At 37.8% G+C, this 18,687-nt stretch overlaps 1 protein-coding gene across 6 annotated transcripts in view; it reads right to left on the minus strand.

Annotated features, from left to right (window-relative positions):
* Window positions 1-918: 918 nt before the first annotated feature.
* LOC113502281 (protein diaphanous) overlaps window positions 919-18,687 on the minus strand; it is a 42,010-nt gene continuing 24,241 nt past the window's right edge. For 4 of the 6 annotated variants that reach the window (XM_026883783.1, XM_026883784.1, XM_026883785.1 and 1 more), the window contains 22 exons: window positions 18,319-18,427; window positions 17,918-18,026; window positions 17,435-17,563; window positions 16,785-16,915; window positions 16,109-16,281; window positions 15,276-15,327; window positions 14,689-14,727; window positions 13,366-13,401; window positions 12,666-12,719; window positions 12,039-12,202; window positions 11,321-11,449; window positions 10,775-10,875; window positions 9,845-10,022; window positions 9,158-9,334; window positions 8,828-8,980; window positions 7,579-7,697; window positions 7,077-7,212; window positions 6,376-6,540; window positions 5,718-5,875; window positions 4,689-4,768; window positions 2,531-2,609; window positions 919-2,189 (listed from right to left, as the gene is read on the minus strand). In XM_026883783.1, coding sequence (XP_026739584.1) covers window positions 2,168-2,189; window positions 2,531-2,609; window positions 4,689-4,768; window positions 5,718-5,875; window positions 6,376-6,540; window positions 7,077-7,212; window positions 7,579-7,697; window positions 8,828-8,980; window positions 9,158-9,334; window positions 9,845-10,022; window positions 10,775-10,875; window positions 11,321-11,449; window positions 12,039-12,202; window positions 12,666-12,719; window positions 13,366-13,401; window positions 14,689-14,727; window positions 15,276-15,327; window positions 16,109-16,281; window positions 16,785-16,915; window positions 17,435-17,563; window positions 17,918-18,026; window positions 18,319-18,427 — 2,493 coding nt within the window. In that variant the 3' untranslated portion in view covers window positions 919-2,167. The remainder of the gene's footprint in view (window positions 2,190-2,530; window positions 2,610-4,688; window positions 4,769-5,717; window positions 5,876-6,375; window positions 6,541-7,076; window positions 7,213-7,578; window positions 7,698-8,827; window positions 8,981-9,157; window positions 9,335-9,844; window positions 10,023-10,774; window positions 10,876-11,320; window positions 11,450-12,038; window positions 12,203-12,665; window positions 12,720-13,365; window positions 13,402-14,688; window positions 14,728-15,275; window positions 15,328-16,108; window positions 16,282-16,784; window positions 16,916-17,434; window positions 17,564-17,917; window positions 18,027-18,318; window positions 18,428-18,687) is intronic. The other 2 variants (XM_026883787.1, XM_026883788.1) reach the window with 2 other exon arrangements.

Raw genomic sequence — 18,687 nt, forward strand, 5'->3', positions numbered from 1 at the left:
CACTTTTTCACAAACATTCAATTCACATGCACAAAGACACCGAGACTCAGGACAAGCATTCGTGGATCACGCAAATGCTTGTCCTACGCGGGAATCATACACGCGACACGTCGCGCACTAATTTGGCGAGGTGACCTCAACCATTCAGCTAAACGTGAAGTCTGCATTTGGACATGTCATGTGCTTTTGAGCTTCGCTACATTATGGCGACATTATAGCGTCAGCGCTCAGAGTAATGTACTGTAGCAAATGTGACACTCATGACCATTGCGTATAAAATTAGATTTGCCATACTTGCCTATGACGATCAAAAAGTTAAGACAATATTTTATTGGAAATATGTAATTGTACACTACAAGAAACGTTATTAAAAATGTAATGTCTTTCCGTTTTCATATTTTCCTAAATTGTTTTGACTGGTGTTTTAGCAATGATGCCTGCTAGACTTCAACCAGTCAGAAAATTGTTTTACAGGATTATTTGAAGCATGAAACTCAACTGAGTTAGGAAGATCAAGATCATATTGTTTAGTTAAATCAAAGGCGTCTTGTATAAAAGGTAAGACTTGATTTAAAATGTTTTTAGCAATATTATAGAAAAGTACAAAATAACATTAAAACGCCAATATTGTAATTTAGGACGGGTCAAGCATTAGGCTCTAGTTTTCAGGAGCTACGGCCTACGGCCTACATTAAACTATAAGGCATGAATAGAAACTACATATAAAACAGTAATGATTGTAAATTAGCTATATATACAGACAATGTATTGTGAAATATTTATATCAGACGTGTTGTTTTATTAACTTGGTTTGTCTTATTTGAATGCAAAATTTCGACGAAATTGAATGGAATTTATCAACAAAAAAAAAAAATTACACATAATGCATTTTTAGTACCAACTAGCTGAGTAGTTGGTACTAAAAATGCATTATGTGTAATTTTTCAAACTTAACATTTCAATGGAAAAAGTGAGATTTCAACATAAACAGCCGTATTGATAGATACTTAACAAGGTGAGACAGACGGGCATGAAGCCTGCGAATGTTTATGTGACTTTTAACTTGCCTTGTGGCTTTTTTTTTTGCTTTCTTGAAGAGATTTGAGATGGCTAGACAGACCGTCACCCAAAACCACTACACACAATGGGACAATTAGGAGGAGCAAGGCTAAGTAAGTTCCACTAAGTATACAAAATGCCCATTTCCTCCTTCACCATGGCAAGGACAGTTTCACAGCTAATAAAGACAAATTGAGTTTCGGTCTTGTATACAATTGCAAAATCTACGTTTCCAACATAAATTTTCATGAAAAGTTTTGGTAGAGGGCTTTTCTTAGCAGAGGAAGACCAAAAACGAGAATTTGTAGCCCTTTAAAAGGATTGCAAGAGAAACAGTTTCAAAATGATTCATTTACGAGTTGTTTTTTATGACAAACCCAAGTTAATAAAGTAACAGGATGTCTTAATTAATTCCGTAATTATTTATAATTTAAGCGTAAGTATCTTACGTCTCCTATTACATATTGTTATTAATAACTATTCATTACTATATACAATTTATATTGCATTGAGTTTAAATTGTAGTTTTAATCTAAATATTGAGATATTTTAATCATCCATACAATATTTTAAATGTGAAAGTTGTCTGTCTGTTATTCAGTAACGACTAAACCGCTAAACCGAATTTGATAGAATTTTGTAGGAAACTTTTTCGATCGACATCACAGACATCCACGCCAGACACCTGTTTCTTTTGTGTAGACAACAAAACAAACTTTATTGCAATATAAATTCTATATATTTAGACAAACGACATTTCCACAGCAAAAGGTATACATTTAATTTCGAATATTGTGAATTTTACAATATCCAGCTCGATTTCTTTCGTTTGTAAGATTGTTACCATGTAAGGCAAAAACAAATATACGAATATTAATAAAATTTAGCACAAATTTATAACCATGATTAATATTTTGAAACTTTTTATTAGGCATATTTCAATTAATGTTTTATGTATGCGTATGTATCATGAAAACGCCTCTAAAGTAGACAAAACCGCGGTATTAACCTAGTGATAATGATTTCGATAGATTTATTCATCTTGCTGTGAACATGTCATATTATTTTAAGTCATAATAATTCCTAATATCACTTGGTGAGAGTTTGATCACGCGTTGCCCAGCAATTCACTGTAAAGAAAATATATTTTGGTCAAAACAGATTCTTATTACTGTAAAATGATTTATGGGTCTCAAAGTTATTTTATTGAGGTGCATAGGAATAATCAAGTTTTAGTCATTATCAATCAATAATCATTAGCCTATCAAAATTGGCACGACAAAAAATTATTTTTGTGTTGAGTAGACCATTCATCGAGGAAGGCTTTAGGCTATAAACCATCACGCTGCGACTAATAGCGAAGATACTATGGAAAATGTGAAAAAAACAGGGCAGGTATAAAGCATAACTTATATCTTCTACCCACGGGGACGAAGTCGCGGGCAACAGCTAGTAACAATTAAAAGCTTACTTAGTTAACTCCCGCGACGTGAGTGGGCCGGTGAGCCCGGACCGCGACCGCGATCTGCTCAACTGCGCTCGTCTCTCGGCTGAAAACAACATACAACACATTATTTTTAAATATTTATTTATTTAGACTTTCATGTACAATTGTTGTTCATAAGGCGGACTTAATGCCGCAAAATGTTATCCACCGGGATAGGTGCAACAGTAATATAGGAACTAATAATTAAAACACAGGAGAGATTTTTGAAGAAAGTCCGTTTTAAATATTTTACTGCGGGTGCACTGTAATAAACTACTAAAACTTGGGAAAACATTATGCAGAAAACAAACTAACTACTTTAAATAATGCAAGAAATATCATGGTTGTTGTAATACATTGCAGAGAACAACTCCGGTATCGAAATTTAAAATGTCCGGACAGATTTCGCCCATGGAGGTTGGTATCACTAGACACCAGCCAGGACATATTATAGAAAACGCGCGTGTGACAACACAGGGGCACTCTCTATTCCCGCACTCTCATAGCGCGATGGACACGACCGGAGAGAGATCACAAGCAGGACACACATTCACATCACTTTCTTGTTTGTTTGTCGGTCCGGATTTTGTAATTCAATTTTGAGGCACTTCCCGATAAGCAAGCAGGCTGAAATTTTCAGGGTAGCTTTAAACCCGATGACAATGCAGTTTAAAACTATAAAACAGCTGGACCGATTTTTATAAAGCTTGAATGGAGTTACATTTAAAAACGTGCGTATTTAGATTTTTTCAATCCATTAATTCTAAGACACATACTTCAAAAAGACGTTGCTTGCCTTGGGATCGAACTCAAGACGTTTGACTTGGAAATCCTGTCACCACTAGACTATGACGGCTTCATCAAGCGTTGTGTATCGCAATGTATCACACTTGCACGATATTTCTCGAATCATCTACATGAACCTCAGAATATGCTCGGTGCCGTCTCGCATGACACATACCTTTGAGTCGGTGCAGTATCGCATGGACTAATCCTTCGCCGTCCGTCACATCGTCTGTATGCGTGCGCATATTGTGATACACATGAGTTTGGTACGAGCCAGAGGTTACGCAGATTTATATTTAAACATTTTATTTAACTGATTAAGTAGGTTTGTAAACTTAAATTTGTTTGGTTTGTAAAAAATACTTGGGTATTCTGATATTTTTTAAATTAGCTTCTTAATTTTTGACAGATATTTTAGAACACGGCAGAATCATAAGAAAAAATACTTGCTATAGCTAAACCTACTGTCTAAAATTTTCGTTCGGATTTTACATATTCTCTTACCAAAAGATTTTTATTTTTATAGTAATATTATAATACTGCATTTTTTTACATATACAGACAATGAATTCGTAACCTCTGGCTTGAGTCGTACTAAAATGATATTACGAAAGTGTAGACAAAGGAGTATAAAGTCATCAGCAAAAGTAGATGTTTAAAATTAGATATTCAATACTAAAGATTGCGACAGAACTGCTTTTTTTCGTTGTAATTAGCTGGCTGGTACTTCAGTTTACATACTTTTGAATCAATACGACGGAACATAGTTCTGACGCGAAATCCGTTCATTAGTACTGAATTTCTTATTTTGTTCTACTTTTGCATGTACACTTTTTCGAAATTAATAGTGCCTATGATCTAAGAACATACTAATTATACTATTTTTTACCGATCACAGTGAATAAACCTGATATGAGATATGAAAACAGCCGTATTCAAGAACGACACAGAAAAATCTCGCTAAGCTAGATCAATTGTAGCAATTTAAACTGCTTTATGAAGTTTTTTCCTGTTATTCTCTATAGGAATGCCATTTTGGAACCTTTAACCTAGAATCTTTACTTCAAAGTTTTAAAAGTGTCTGGAAAACGGCCCATTTTTTTTATTTTGTCTAGCTATATCCGTTCGTGAGAACTGCCTGGTGATGGGCGGACAAACGTCTAGACAGCGGACCAGTAGTATATTGGGGGTTTCAATTTTACCTTTTGGGTACAGGACCCTAATAGTTATTTTCGATGATTACTTATTAAGTATCGTTCTTGCATACGTGTTAGTGACATGATATAACTACCCGTTATTTTAACATTGAGACCTACTTACTAACAGTTAGTTTAACTATGTATACAATTGATCTTACCTCCAGCTACTCTTGGGTTAGCTTTCTTCCTCGGCCGTTCTCTGCTAAACGCTGAACCGCTTTGTAACGCTTCCATCAAACTGAAAAAGGAAAACAAATTAATATTGCATAATATTAACATGTATAATAAATAAAAATATACCTTAGACAAGACTCGATCCTGCGAGTGCAGGTATAAGTCCGTATTTTTTTTCGAAACTAAGCTACCGAGGTTGCTGAACATGAATTTTGTCTTACGGCGAAGTTAAGCGACATCTAGTGGGCTCATGTTAGAATTAGCTTAAACGTAAGACACCAAGCTCAAGAACGAAACAACCTATCTCACGACCTGCCACCATTGTAAGGTCGGGCCTGTGGGTATGGTGTCGGGGAGGTCTCCCTGTCACTCAATTAGCTAGCTTGAGTGACAGGGAGATAATAATTATAATTATTATTTAATTCAATATGGATCTTATTTATATTTTTTTAGTTTATGCACTACTCGCATTTTTAAATAGTATGGACTTTAAAAGACACTGCGAGCGAGAGAGTTTGTTTCCACATTGCTTCTTAGTGTAGTCAAATAGGAAATGTCGACTCTAGCGTTCTCAAAAAAGATATATATCCTATTTGCAGAATAAATGATTCCTTTTTATTACACAAAGACACAGAGTCACGGGGTTCTAGCAAAAGCAGTTGATAGAGTTTGGGGTGAGTTCGACATATCCCTGCACCTTGCCGCCTCTTTCGGTCGTAAGACACTGTTACACCCTGGGGTAAAACAGGCTCAGTGGCGGCCTTAGGGGGTGGTGAACAGGGCAATCGCTCGGGGCTTCGCACCCCTAAAATTTTTGAAGTTAATTTAACACTTGTACCAGCAAATTCAAATTAAGTTAGTAAACTAATTCATAAGTAAGATTATCTAAAAAAAAAGCTAGTCGATTTTTTGAAGTAGCAAGTACGTAGATCATTTTGTTTTACCTTCCGCCCGGGGCCTCGCAATGGGTAAGGCCGCCTCTGAACAGGCTACATATGATAGTGTGTCCGTACCTGTCCATGACGCCGTCCTGCGCCTGGTGTATGTCGAGCAGCTGCTTGTAGCGGTGCGTGCGGTCGCGACGCTCGCGCTCGGCGGCGGCGCGGGCGGACCGCGCGCGCGCCGCCCGCGCCAGCGCCTCGCGGGCCGCCGACACCTCCTGGTAGGCCGACTGCGGAACCACATACGGTTGTAAGACAAGTACACCGGTTTAGAGGCTCAAGGAAAGGTATTAAATAGTACACATGGTCTCAATGCCATATCTCGCTTGGTCCAGCCATCCTGACGCTGAAAATTAAAGGCCAATGTTCTTTTGTATACATCAAGATTTATAAATTCTTAGAGAAGTAAAAATAAACTATTGTGATTAATATATGGCAAAAAGAAAGACACTCTTGTGTATACGTCACTTGTTTATTTAATTATTTATATGCCGATGTAAAAAATATACAGAAATTAACAAACGGAAACGTTACAGAAGGTAACAAAAATAAAACGGGTTGCACGAAAAAATGCGTACTATTTCAGTTACAGAAAACGTTTGTTTTAACAGCATCTTATAGTTACGTATATCAATATTAAAATTCTTAAATGTTTCATATAAATACATCGAGACTAGGCCATGTTTCTAACAAATAAAATATCTTAATCTTAAAATTAAAGTCTACTTACTACAAAAGAGTCCTTAAACGTCTTGAGGTCCGAGAAGAACTCCTCTAGGGTGTACTTCTGAGGGTCGAAGACGTAGTACTCAGCTAGTTCCGTGTAGAGAGCCTCCATCTTCCGGAACATGGAGTGGAGGAGGTCGCACTGTTCGCGCGCTTCCACCGCGAACGACTGTACGGCGGGAGTCAAGGTATACAAAATGCTTTGCTACGTTTGAGACTAGATGGCGTTGTGTGAAAGTTGTGGCATATAAAAAAGTTAAAATTATTTAGCCAGTCAGATAATGCCAATATTTTTGCATTTTCTGAACAATGACAATTTAGAAAATTGCTTTAAACTTCAGGGGGTTTATGATGTAACGTTATCAAAAAAATTATACACAATTATAACGTGGATATGTTCTGTTTTTTGAAAATATGGACATTATATTAAGTTATTAAATGTTGTAACGGTTTACTCACGCGTATTTACCCCGATAAATAAGCGTGAGTAAACCTTTACATCACTTAGAGCCGATTTTACAATCGCCAGTTTTGACAGAATAGAAAAGATGCCAAGAACTATGTATAGAAAATATGTCAAACGGTCATATTTATTCCTCAGATAAAATTTATCTGACGTTCAAAAATTCGGGCCTTAATAATGAATCGTTCTCACGATAGTTGCTATCAAAAACAAATTATATGAAGTTGTTTTATAAAGGATACGCTCATAGACTCGTTGAACAGGTCGTCGGGACACTGCGGCACGCGCGAGTTGTTGAGGTCCATCTCAAGCGACTTGATGTCGTTTTCCATCTTCTTCAGAGCCTTCTGAAGGTTCTCCATGGATACGCGGGCGGCCCTGTAAAATAGTATATACATACAATTGTCAAGAAAATGGTTGAAAAAAAGTAGTGGTAAGTTGAAAAAAATTATGATTGCTTTCAGATTTTGCCGTCAACCAAAACTCCCAGTTTAGCCTTATTCAGGCAGGTTTTTCTCTGACATCTGTTACTTGCAGTGTGGTGTTTCTAATTTGCTCGGTTAGTTTAATATTTAGCAGCTAGGTAAATGATACGTGTCAAATTTATAAAAAGCAGGATTTAAGAAAATTCCTGTTACACAATAAGAAATAAAACCACTACCACCTTTATTCATTTGAAATTGATACAATAAAGTTTTATAATGACACGGAAGTGACGTAACTCAATAAAATACGTTTTCCTACCTGTCTATGTGCGGCATTTCTTCAGCGAACGTCAGTACATCGGGGAACTTATTCTCTATGGTTTCAACTAAGTAATGTAATAAGGTTTGCTTGTTCTCCAGATCTTTCGTCGCCGTTAACTGTGGACAACATGTTATATTCCTACACAATTCATTAATAATAAATTATGTAACGGTTTACTCACGCGTATTTATCGGGGTAGCCCGACTAGTTTCGGACCCAACCGGAGTCAAACAACCAATCATAAGCAGACGCGGCGGGCGAGCGGCGCGGAATACTCGTGAGTAAACCGTTGTACGTGAGTACCGTGACCTACGCGGGGATTGAACCCACGATACGACATGGTCTGTGGGTTTGGCTCGGTGAACAAAATCAAGTTTTTATTTCAAATTGGCCATTTTCCAGGCGCTTTTAAAACGCTAGAGAAATTATTCTAGATGGACCTATACCAATATCCCATTTTTTATGTAAATTTTCTGTGTACATAAATTCATAGCCTAGCCTTTTCCCAACTATGTTGGGGTCGGCTACCAGTCGATCCGGTTTCAGCTGAGTACCAGTGTTTTACAAGGAGCGACTGCCTATTTGCCTTCTATTGCCTATCTGACCTCCTTAAACCAGTTACCTGGGCAACACGATACCGCTTGGTCAGACTTTTCAAGCTTCTGACTACCTGTAACGACTGTCAAAGATGTAGGAATGACAGCCGGGACCCACAATTTAACGTGCCTTCCGAAGCACGCGAGGAACTCGCTATGCCACAGATGGTCACCCATCTACGGACCAACCGCGTCAAGCATAGCTTAACCTGTTAGCGTTTCACTTATGTGGTTATAGCTTAGCCACGAGCTCCTCTATGTGTACATAAATTGTTAAATAAATAAATATGTGATACGCACCGGTAAAAGTACAGAACAGTTTTTGTTTTACCATGACTTTTGAAATATTATCTATACTAATATTATAAAGCTGAAGAGTTAGTTTGTTTGTTTGCGTGGGCTTATCTCAGGAACTACTGATTTAAATTGAAAAAATATTTTTGTGTTCAATTCATCGAGTAAGGTTTTAGACTATATAAAATGACGTTGCAAATTATAGGGGCGAAGATACAATGGAAAATTTTGCAAAAACGGCGAAAAATATTAATTTTCGAGGGCTTCCGTTCACAAATTCCTAACTTATATCTTCTAACCACGCGAACTAAGTCGCGGGCAATGGCTAGTCAATAATGTAAATATAGTTTTCATACCTTAGTCAAGAAGCTGATTTCAAATCCGTACGCGCCAGCGTTATTAGAGCCGGAGTTCATATAGTTTCCTAATAGTAGTAAGAGTTCAAGTATTTTGGCGAACTTTTCACTTGACTTGACCTCTTCGCATGCCGCCGTACCGGATACGATGTCCTGTAGAAAAATATATAGTTAATAAACCAGGCTACAGAACGAGATTCTTAATTTATTCAGATATTAAAATACCATCTTTTTGCAGTAACGGTCCGCTTGTTTACGTTTTTTATGTCGTCTCGTTGGCCTCACTATATAGTGAAGTATGTATTGAGCCCAGTATGCTAGAGTACTGACCGGCTTGACTTCGGAGATGACCTCGGCGTAGTGCTCCCTGAAGGCGAGGCTGCGCAGGCGCGGCGTGAGGCGCTTGATGTCGGCCACCGTCGCCGCGAACAGCTCCGCCTCCGTCAGCTCCTCGCTGTTCACCTTCAGCTCCGACAGCTTCTTCAGCTGGTCCGCCGGGGGCAGGTACTGGAAAGAGAAATATGTTTTACTTCCATTTTTATTAATTGTTTAGCTTTTAATACTCGTTTCACTTTCATCATGTACTCAATCTTCATCTAAGATTCGACACACACTAACACGACCCACGTTTATTTGCTTCACCTATAAGCTATAAGATTTTCTAAAATGTAACTTGACCCACATTTACAACTCGTCCTACATTTGAATCCCTTCCCACATTGTACCTAGCTTTAAGCCTCTTTAAAATCTTTTGTAACATTATGGAATGAAAATAAATATATGAGAATATGAACATTTAAAACCCATCCCACTTTTAAAAACACGTCCTGCATTCAAAACTCGCCCCACATTCCAACCCAACCCACAATCCAACCCATCCCACATTCCAACTCGCCCCACATTCAAAACCCATCGCACATTAAAAACCCTTCCCACATTTTCACTCGTCCCACATTCAAAGCTCATCCCACAACTCAACTCGCCCTACCTTCCAACCCATCCCACCTTCCAACTCACCTGTATCAACAGATCGAGCACGTTGGCCGTCAACACGGTCGTATCACACCTGAGGACACAAGTCCTTATGTGTTCATACGACATATGCTTGAGCGAGCCTCCCAGCAAGATGGACAGGTTCTGAGCCACCTTACTGTCTAGCACCTTCAGGTCTTTGACCTTCTTTAGAGTGTGGACCCTGGAATTTAATCAGTTTTTTGATTTGTTTGTTTGTTTTTTTTGTGTTAGTAGATAAATTTAGGGGTTAATGTTAACAAGGAATAGGAAAACTTCTGGGAATTGAGATCTAGTAATGAAAAGTGTCATTTAAAAACAGATTCAATTGATCAGTTTTCCAAAAAAAGGTGCAAGATCGTTATGAAAAGTTGAAAATATTTCATCCATTGCATGCATCTGATTGACTGATATTTATGCTAATTTTTTCACCGGTTAACTATATTTTTCTTTATTAGTGCTAACCATATGCTATGGGTATGCGGTGCGGAGTCTGTCTATACATGTTTTTTATGTCTTTAAAATACTGTTACTAGGTAGACTATTTTGAATTAATAAACAATCAATAGTAGATTAAGGACCTGTTTCACTACCGCCACTTAAGTTCTCGTTAAATTACTTTACAAATTCTATCATTATTAAATGATGTACGGTTTTTACAGTTCGACTCGCTCATCCGCCGCGTCAGCTCATGATTAAGGACTCCGGTTGCGTCCGAAACTAGTCGGGCGATCGCGATAAATACGCGTGAGTAAACCGTTACATCATTTTATAATGAATCTTTCTCGTATTTTTTCATACAAAGAATACATTCTTACAATAAATTTCCAATTTATTACTTAGTGCCAGATAGCGGCTAATGAGTGGTTGTTAAACAGGCGCTAAGTGACTATACGCTTGTTTGAACATGTCCTTACAGGTTTAGTATAAACTTACTTATCAACAGCATCCTCGTTCTTCTTGGCGACGGGTTTGCTGGAGAACTTCTGCGCTAAACCGCTCAGGATGTCCGGGGAAGCCAGTTTGTCTTCTTGTACCTGGAGATAGTTTTAGATCAGTTTGATAGTTTAAAATTTTCTGGTATTATAAAGAATATAGTTTTATTTTCCCCACGTTTTTTAAACTCACTTTCTTGTTTGTTAGTCGTTCCTGTTTGATTATTGTAACTAAATTTTGACGACTTCCCGATAAGCTAGCGTGCTGAAATTTCCAGGGTAGCTTCAAACCCGATGACAATGCTATTTACGACTACAAAATCGACTGAACCGATTTTGAGAAAATATGGTTGGAGTGACATTTAAAAACGTGGGTTTTTAGATCTTTTAAATCTATTTAATATTTTTTTTTTTCGTATTTTCTTGGCCGATGGATAAAGTGCGTCCGCCTCTCCATTGACAGTCTATTTGTGACCATGACACCTACAAAGGTGGGTATGAAATAATTAAATAAAACTTCTTTATAATTGATTAACTTGGTGCTTACCTTAACCCAGAATGCTTTCTCCGACATCTTCTGCGGTACGATAGTCTTCCAGTTAGCTCGCTTCAAGGGACCCTCAACCTCCCACTTTTTCTTAGGTTTCAAGCCGTGCGGTAACACGTCTGGTTGTGGCTGAGAAAAATGATGAATTTATTATAGTTTTATAATTAAGGACATTAAGAGTTGATATGGTTGAAAAATATGTTAATGATTAGAATGTTTATGCGCTTGTAATTCTTTAAATACTTTTTAATTCAATTTGTAGTAAAGGTATGAAAAGTTTTTTACTAAATAAGTTTTTAAGATATAAACTAATCGCTTTATTTATGTAAGCTTACGCGCGTCTATTGATGAAGCGATTTTACTAAATTTCTCGATTCTCGCACATTTTCTCATGTTTTTTTATAAATTCACTTGCTTGTTTGTTTGTTGGTCGTTATGGTTGAGTTTTTGCAACTCAATTTTGAGGCTCTTCCCAAAAAGCTACCAGGCTGAAATTTCAGGGTAGACTCAAATCCGATGACAATGCAATTTACAACGATCAAAATGGCTTGACCGATTTTGATAAAATTTGAATGAACTTTTAGAAACGTGGGTTTTTAGATCCTTTAAATTATTATTTTGTATTTCATAAACACATTCCTGACAATCAATCCTCATGAAGAAAGGCTATCTTACTATGCTGTACTACCTACATGTACTCTAGTACTGCAGTACTCACCATCCTGGGCATCATGGGTCCCCCGGGAGGCGGTGGCGGGCGCGGGCCCCCCATCATGGGTGGCGGCGGCGGCGCCCCGCCCGCGCCCGGCATGGGCGGCGGGGGAGGCCCGCCCCCACCGCCGGGCAGGGGCGGGGGAGGAGGAGGCGGCGGGCCTCCGCCGGCTGTGGGAGGGGAGAGGCCTTCAGTTGTATATCACAAGTTATTTGAAGGTATGTAAAGTATAGGCGAATTTCTACTGTTAATGTAAGAATATATATTATAAAGTTTATAAAACTACCCTGGTTGTACTTTAAAAACAGCTTAAAAGTACAAAAAAAGTCAATGAGAATATAAGCAAACATAATTTGAGTATGATCTGTTTTGTTTGAAAAATGATTTTAATTTTGTATACGCTGAAGCTATAGAAGCTGTAGTACGATATACGGATGTCGGATTTCTACCGCAAATTATAATAAACTAGAAAATACTATGAAGACAATACACTAACGTAAAATTAAATTACAAAGGAATGCAGTAAAAGTAACACTAAATGAACTATCTAGATTTATATCGACTTTTCTAACAATCAATAATAAGTAACAATTTTTACTAAATTCAAATAAAATAATATGACAGCATGCAAACATTTATAGATCTTGGTAACACTCGGGCAGCGCCATCTCTTATTATACACGGGAACTATAATAAAGAAATCTTTTTTGAAGGTATACAGCAGCGAGAAGAACAAACCGTTTGACAGAAACGATTGTTTGAACCAAACGGTTTGAAGGTTTGGGGGGATTGGATGAAGACATGCAGTTAATTAGTGAAAATATATTCAGAACAGAAAAGCTGGTAGGTTTAAAATAATCCCTATTAAAAAACGGATAATTCGATTTTCTTTCGCAAATCAGAGGAATCTCAGTTCAGTCTTTTTTTTCTAAACCGTTCCTTTATTAAGGAATTGAATTCTTCTATCTGTGGGAGTTTCAAAAATACTCGAGTCTGGTTGTTTTTAACAGACAGTCAGACTCGGACAACCATTCGTAGATAACACAAATGCTTGTGCTTAAAACCAAAAATCAGTTTTGTCTATAAGACGTTAAGTTTGAAATTTGCACGACTTAATATATTCTTCAAACACCCAGAATGAGACCAAATAAGTTTGTCTTCAATCAGTGCTCGCTCTTTGCTTTAAAACTGTTTAAACAAAGCAGCCGAGAAACCGTCGTAATCATTTTTTAAGGTCTATATAATATCTGAGACTACTTGTTAACAAATTATCCGTCATCTTATACAATAAACCTTATATATATATATATATATATATTTTAACAATTCGTACCTGAAGGCATGGGCGGCGGCGGCGGCGCGTTCCCACCTAGAAGCACACACCGACAGACAGATGTTTTAGTGTTGCATGCGAAGAAAATTGCATATTTTAGTATATTCTTATGAACAAGTGAAGATGGAGAATGCGGGTTATGGGAAAGGCCTATGTCCAGCAGTGGGCTGATACAGGTTGATCAATTATGGATGATGATGATAGTATTTAATAATACAAGCTTATTGAAATATATACAACGTGTAAAGATAAGGTTGACCTATTTATAAAAAGTGTCGGTTTTGCATCTTCTATTACAACATTTTTAAAGCAAGATTTATGCAAGTGATATTATCAAAATATAGCTGTCGCGTTGCTTTTCAAGTCGAGTAACTGCACGGAGTGCTTTAAATCGTAAGAAATAAACAAGTTTTTACAAAATTGGATGAAAAAGAACAAATTACCAAAAGATATAATTGATCTTGATATAGAATATTATTACACTTAGGGCCGATTTTTCAATCGCCAGATAACTTTTATTCGACGAATATGTTTGACATTTTGACAGCTTTTGTATAGAAAATATGTCAAACGGCCATATTTATTCCCCAAAATAAAAGTTATCTGACGATTGAAAAATCGGGCCTAAGTTGACCAAATAGTATTGCTTTATTTTTCACCCATCTTCAAGAAGGAGCATACTTTTGTAATTTTTACTAGCTTAGATAAAAATGTTAATTTCAATGGACAGAATTTGGAAAATTAGTAATGACGGCACTTTAAATACGCCCGGGTTTTTTCTGAACACGTTGGATACTTAGAAATAGCTTGTATGCATAGCCATAAACTGTTTTTTTTTTTTCAATCAGTTTAAAGAAAGGTGAGATTCAAAAAATTATACAGCTTCATACATAAAGTGCAAATAAGTTATTTGACAGTGTTGCCATGCAAAAAATATATTTTTAATTAAAAAGTTGCGAATTGGACCAAAATAACTAACGAGTCCAAGTTAAGTTATACAAAAAAATATCGGAGAGATTTTTTCCCCTTCAAAAGCATGAACAAAAAATAAAGGAGACAGTAAGTTTACACAGCACCAACAGACACGGTAAAAACTCGTGTGACGTCACTAATCTTATCAGTACACTGGTTACCGACAAACGATGTCATTTGCCCCTAATTCAATAGGTTTCACCATCTTTGATTCGGGTTATCTCCATATTTCTTTATTAATTTAATTAACTAAAACTGCGTGTCCAATATTTTTTGAAATTTAAGTATAAGTTTTTTTTTGTCAACTACCCTTTCAGATGTTTTAATTAATAATAATTGTTATCAACAAACCTTGTGAAGGCATTGGCGGTGGCGGCGGTGGTCCGGCGCCTGTACAAACACACATTTGTAAGCGTGCGAACATTTAGCATGCAATATAAAGCATTCAAATAGTGCATATATCCACAAGTGGATTAAGTTTTAATCGACACTTTCATGCTAGGACATTAATTTTCAACCTAGTTTACGATTCAGACATCTTACAGATTCAAGGAAAATAATTCCTTTACACGTAGTTAAATATAACATTATATTTCTTTATGTTACACAGTTTTTAGTAATAGTTGAGTATAATTCAATCTTTGTTTCGATTAAGATCTAGGCAAGACAATTTACAACTTTTGGTAAAAGTGGTCAAGGTATTTAAAACAAGACTATTATAGTACTCATTAAATGATGTAACGGTTTACTCACGCGTATTCATCGGGATCGCCCGACTAGTTTCGGACCCAACCGGAGTCCTTAATCATAAGCAGACGCGGCGGGCGAGCGAGACGCGCGGGCATCCCCGATAAATACGCGTGAGTAAACCGTTACATCATTTAATTTAGAATCATCTTTACGTAAGTTTGTATAAAAAATATCATAGTATATCTTACCTCCCGGTAAAGGCGGCGGCGCTGGTACCGATCCACCCGGACTGCTGATTGCCTACAAATTGTAAGAAAATTATTTATTTATTATTGTATAAATTGAGTTTTTATTATTCGCTAAAAATAACTGTTTAAATCACAGCATTGAATTGATACTTTAAGTGTTCGTAAACAATTTGATGAATGGAATGAATGGCGGCCAAGATAAGGCAAAAGAAGCGTTGGTCGTCCGGGAGCAAGATAGGTCGATGACATAGTAAAGGTCTCGGGTCGAGTCTGGATGAGGCTGGCACAGGACCGTAGAAATTGGCACGAGAAAGGCCTATGCCTAGCAGTGGCAGTGGGACAAAGGCTGTGGATGATGATGATGATGAATCAATTTAGATTTAAATGACTGGAGCATTTGTAATGAAATTTTATCTGGGGATAGTTGACTTTTTTCCACTCTGAAAACCATATATCATTGGTGTCGTATACAATCCTCTCCATATCGAAATGTCCCTTGTTGTCTAGCATTAATGCTGAACTGAGGTCTTTGGTGCAGCTGCAGGGTACAAACATTTTGAAATTCTTATGGATAATTGGATGTTGTATTTATGCTCTTGTATTTCTGCGCTGTTGCCAATTAAAATGTTTTTGAATACAGTGGCGAGCGCCCAGTATATGTACTGTTACGGGGCAGATTCAATATGATTAAAAAAGAAGGAAACGAAATTACTCTTGCTTTTAATTAATTAGAAAAATCTTTGAATCTTTGCGTGCGCTGCGAAAACGGTTGAAGATCTCCTAAGCACGCGGACGAAGTCGCGGGCAACAGCTAGTTTAGGACACGGGGCTACCTTGGCGATGGCGGCGATGTTCCCGTGCGTGAGGCCGGGGCCGGGCGCGGCGCCGCGCAGGCGCTCCTCCAGGTGCGCGGCGCGGGCCTCCGCCTCCTGCCGCGCCGCGATGGCCGCCTCCAGCTTCACGCGGAGCTCCTCGATCTTCTTTTCCTCTTCGGCGCGAGATTTTTCTATAAAGAAAAGGTACAAGTTAGAGTGATTGTAAGAATCCCGACAATGCTCTACAAGTATTGTATATCCTTATGCTGTCCGGCCTTCATCATCAGCGCGCTAAACGCCGGTGCCAGCCACACTACTATGCAACGCGAGGCTCCTTAAGCCCGGACCTGCATACTGTGACCTTCCTTCGGGCCACTCGACCTCGTATCCAGGCAACAACTGCGTGAGGAGGTAGGTCGGTAGGTCGAAACGCCATACCGCCTCTCCAACCACGTTTGTAGTAGTGGTTAAATCACCTCTATTATAGACCGCTAACGCTATATGCTTGCTGATATGCTTTTAATATATATATATTTTTCATTTTATGATGTGTTCCAATAAACTACTTCTTTGTTTTTTCTTTCAAGTAAAAGATAAAAAACGTACCCTATATTTTTTGTAAATCTATCTCATGTACTATACAGATTTCTTTAAAAAATACCATATTACAATAATATTGAAATACTTCACTCACCTATAAGTCCATCAATAAGCGGCTGCACGTCGATATTGAACCTCTGCGTGGCTCTAAAGTCCGGGTCGTAGCCGTTCTTGTGCAGGACTATCTGAGTTATACATTCCTCCACTAGTTTGTAGTAGGCCGGCCTGTAGTTAGAAATAAAGATAGTATTAAATATGGTGGAAAAGGCATTATTAAGGGTAAATCTAACTAATATAATCTAAAAAATCTGTTTCTCGCGCTTGGTTAACAAAACCAGTGCAAATAACAACGTTAAGCAGAAAAACAAAAACATGCTTTTTTTCAATGTCTTAATATTTTTTCGGATTTAAATCCTTGTATCGCGAGAGGTTTCACAAACATTCATCTCACATACACAAAGACACCCAGACTCAGGACAAGCATACGTGGATCACACAAATGCTTGTCCTTCGCGGAATCGAAACCGCAACACTTTGTTTGGTGACCTCAATTCTTAAATCCGTGCAGTCATGTAGGTAGTTGTTTGAAGAAGATTTCCTATTCTCAGATATACCGAATATGTACACAAGATGACGTAAAAAGGTGTCTCGGTCTGAATAGGTGTTGTGGCAAAACTTTTCAAAGGCCTATCTCTACCAATAGACCTCGATAATCGGAATTAATTAATTGATCGATTTTCTTACCTGATAAGATCATCATCCCTGATGAACAGCAGATGCTGTAGTATGGACAGAAGGTAGGGCTCGGCCGGCGTGTCCATTACCAGGTTCTTAACCAGCTCGAAGCATTCGTTAACGTCGTGGAAATCCACTCTGAAAGTCAGAATAATAATGATTATATTGTAAAACATATTTGCAATGTTCTTTGTGTAGTCTTAAATTTTATCGTGTAAAAGGAAGGAAGTAATCTAAAATGAATTGGTGACTTAGCTATTCTTAAATCTGAGGTTTCTTATGAAGGCTAGAGAGATTACTAATAGAGAGAGATTTCAGATTAATTACGATATTATTTTCACTACAATGGGACACTCATGTCTTATTTTTATTTGTTTAAAGAAAACGACTCCCGCTTTAAGGGACTAATTCCTTGTGTCACGGCCTCACAAACATTTGAGCTCCAGGGTCCGTGTGTAAGGCCATGCTGTCGGGGTGTGTGGCACTCCGTACCTGACGTCGTCGAACCTGGCGAGGAACTCGTCCTGGTCGGCGGCGGCGTGCGTGTCGAACACCGTCATCTGGATCTGGCGCGCGCCCTCCGCGCCCGCGCGCAACTCCTCTGCAAGACAAACAAGTGTTCATGGTAAATAAAGATAATAAAACAAATGCGGACAACATCACATACATTGTGTTGAATCTCTTTCTAAATTTTGTAAAACTCTTTTGCTTGACCGTAGCCGTTGTACATTCTACTTATGACAGATAATTCTGCTTTTCGTTTATTTAAAACCATTTTTCTACTGATCACACTCGACAACTTCAATAACTTAAAAGCGAAAATTTTACAAGTCATGTGATTTTGATTACACAAATCTAAAAATAAAATATATGTAAAGTAAATTCAACCTTACCGATCATATCATAGAGTCCAGTTCTCATAAACTCGCTCCTCAGATGCATCCTGAACTCCAATTCCTCGGGCTCCGTGATTATAGCGTTCATCAGTTGCATGCAGCCAGTCTGAAATTATATTAATAATTTACTTAATAGTCAATTCGCCCTCCAAAATATAAAAGTCTTCCTTTTTAAAGAAAACTGTTCAAATTTTTTGAATTTAATCCTATTGTCGCGGGGAATTTTCACAAACATATTCAAGTCACATACACAAAAGCTAACCAGACTCAGGACAAGCATTCGTGGATCACATAAACGCTTGTCCTACGGTGGTCTAATTCACAATGTTCACCAAAAGGTGTGTTATTTTTATCGAGCCCGATGTT

Source organism: Trichoplusia ni, chromosome 17, assembly GCF_003590095.1.
Source record: "Trichoplusia ni isolate ovarian cell line Hi5 chromosome 17, tn1, whole genome shotgun sequence".
NCBI classification, from domain to species: domain Eukaryota; kingdom Metazoa; phylum Arthropoda; class Insecta; order Lepidoptera; family Noctuidae; genus Trichoplusia; species Trichoplusia ni.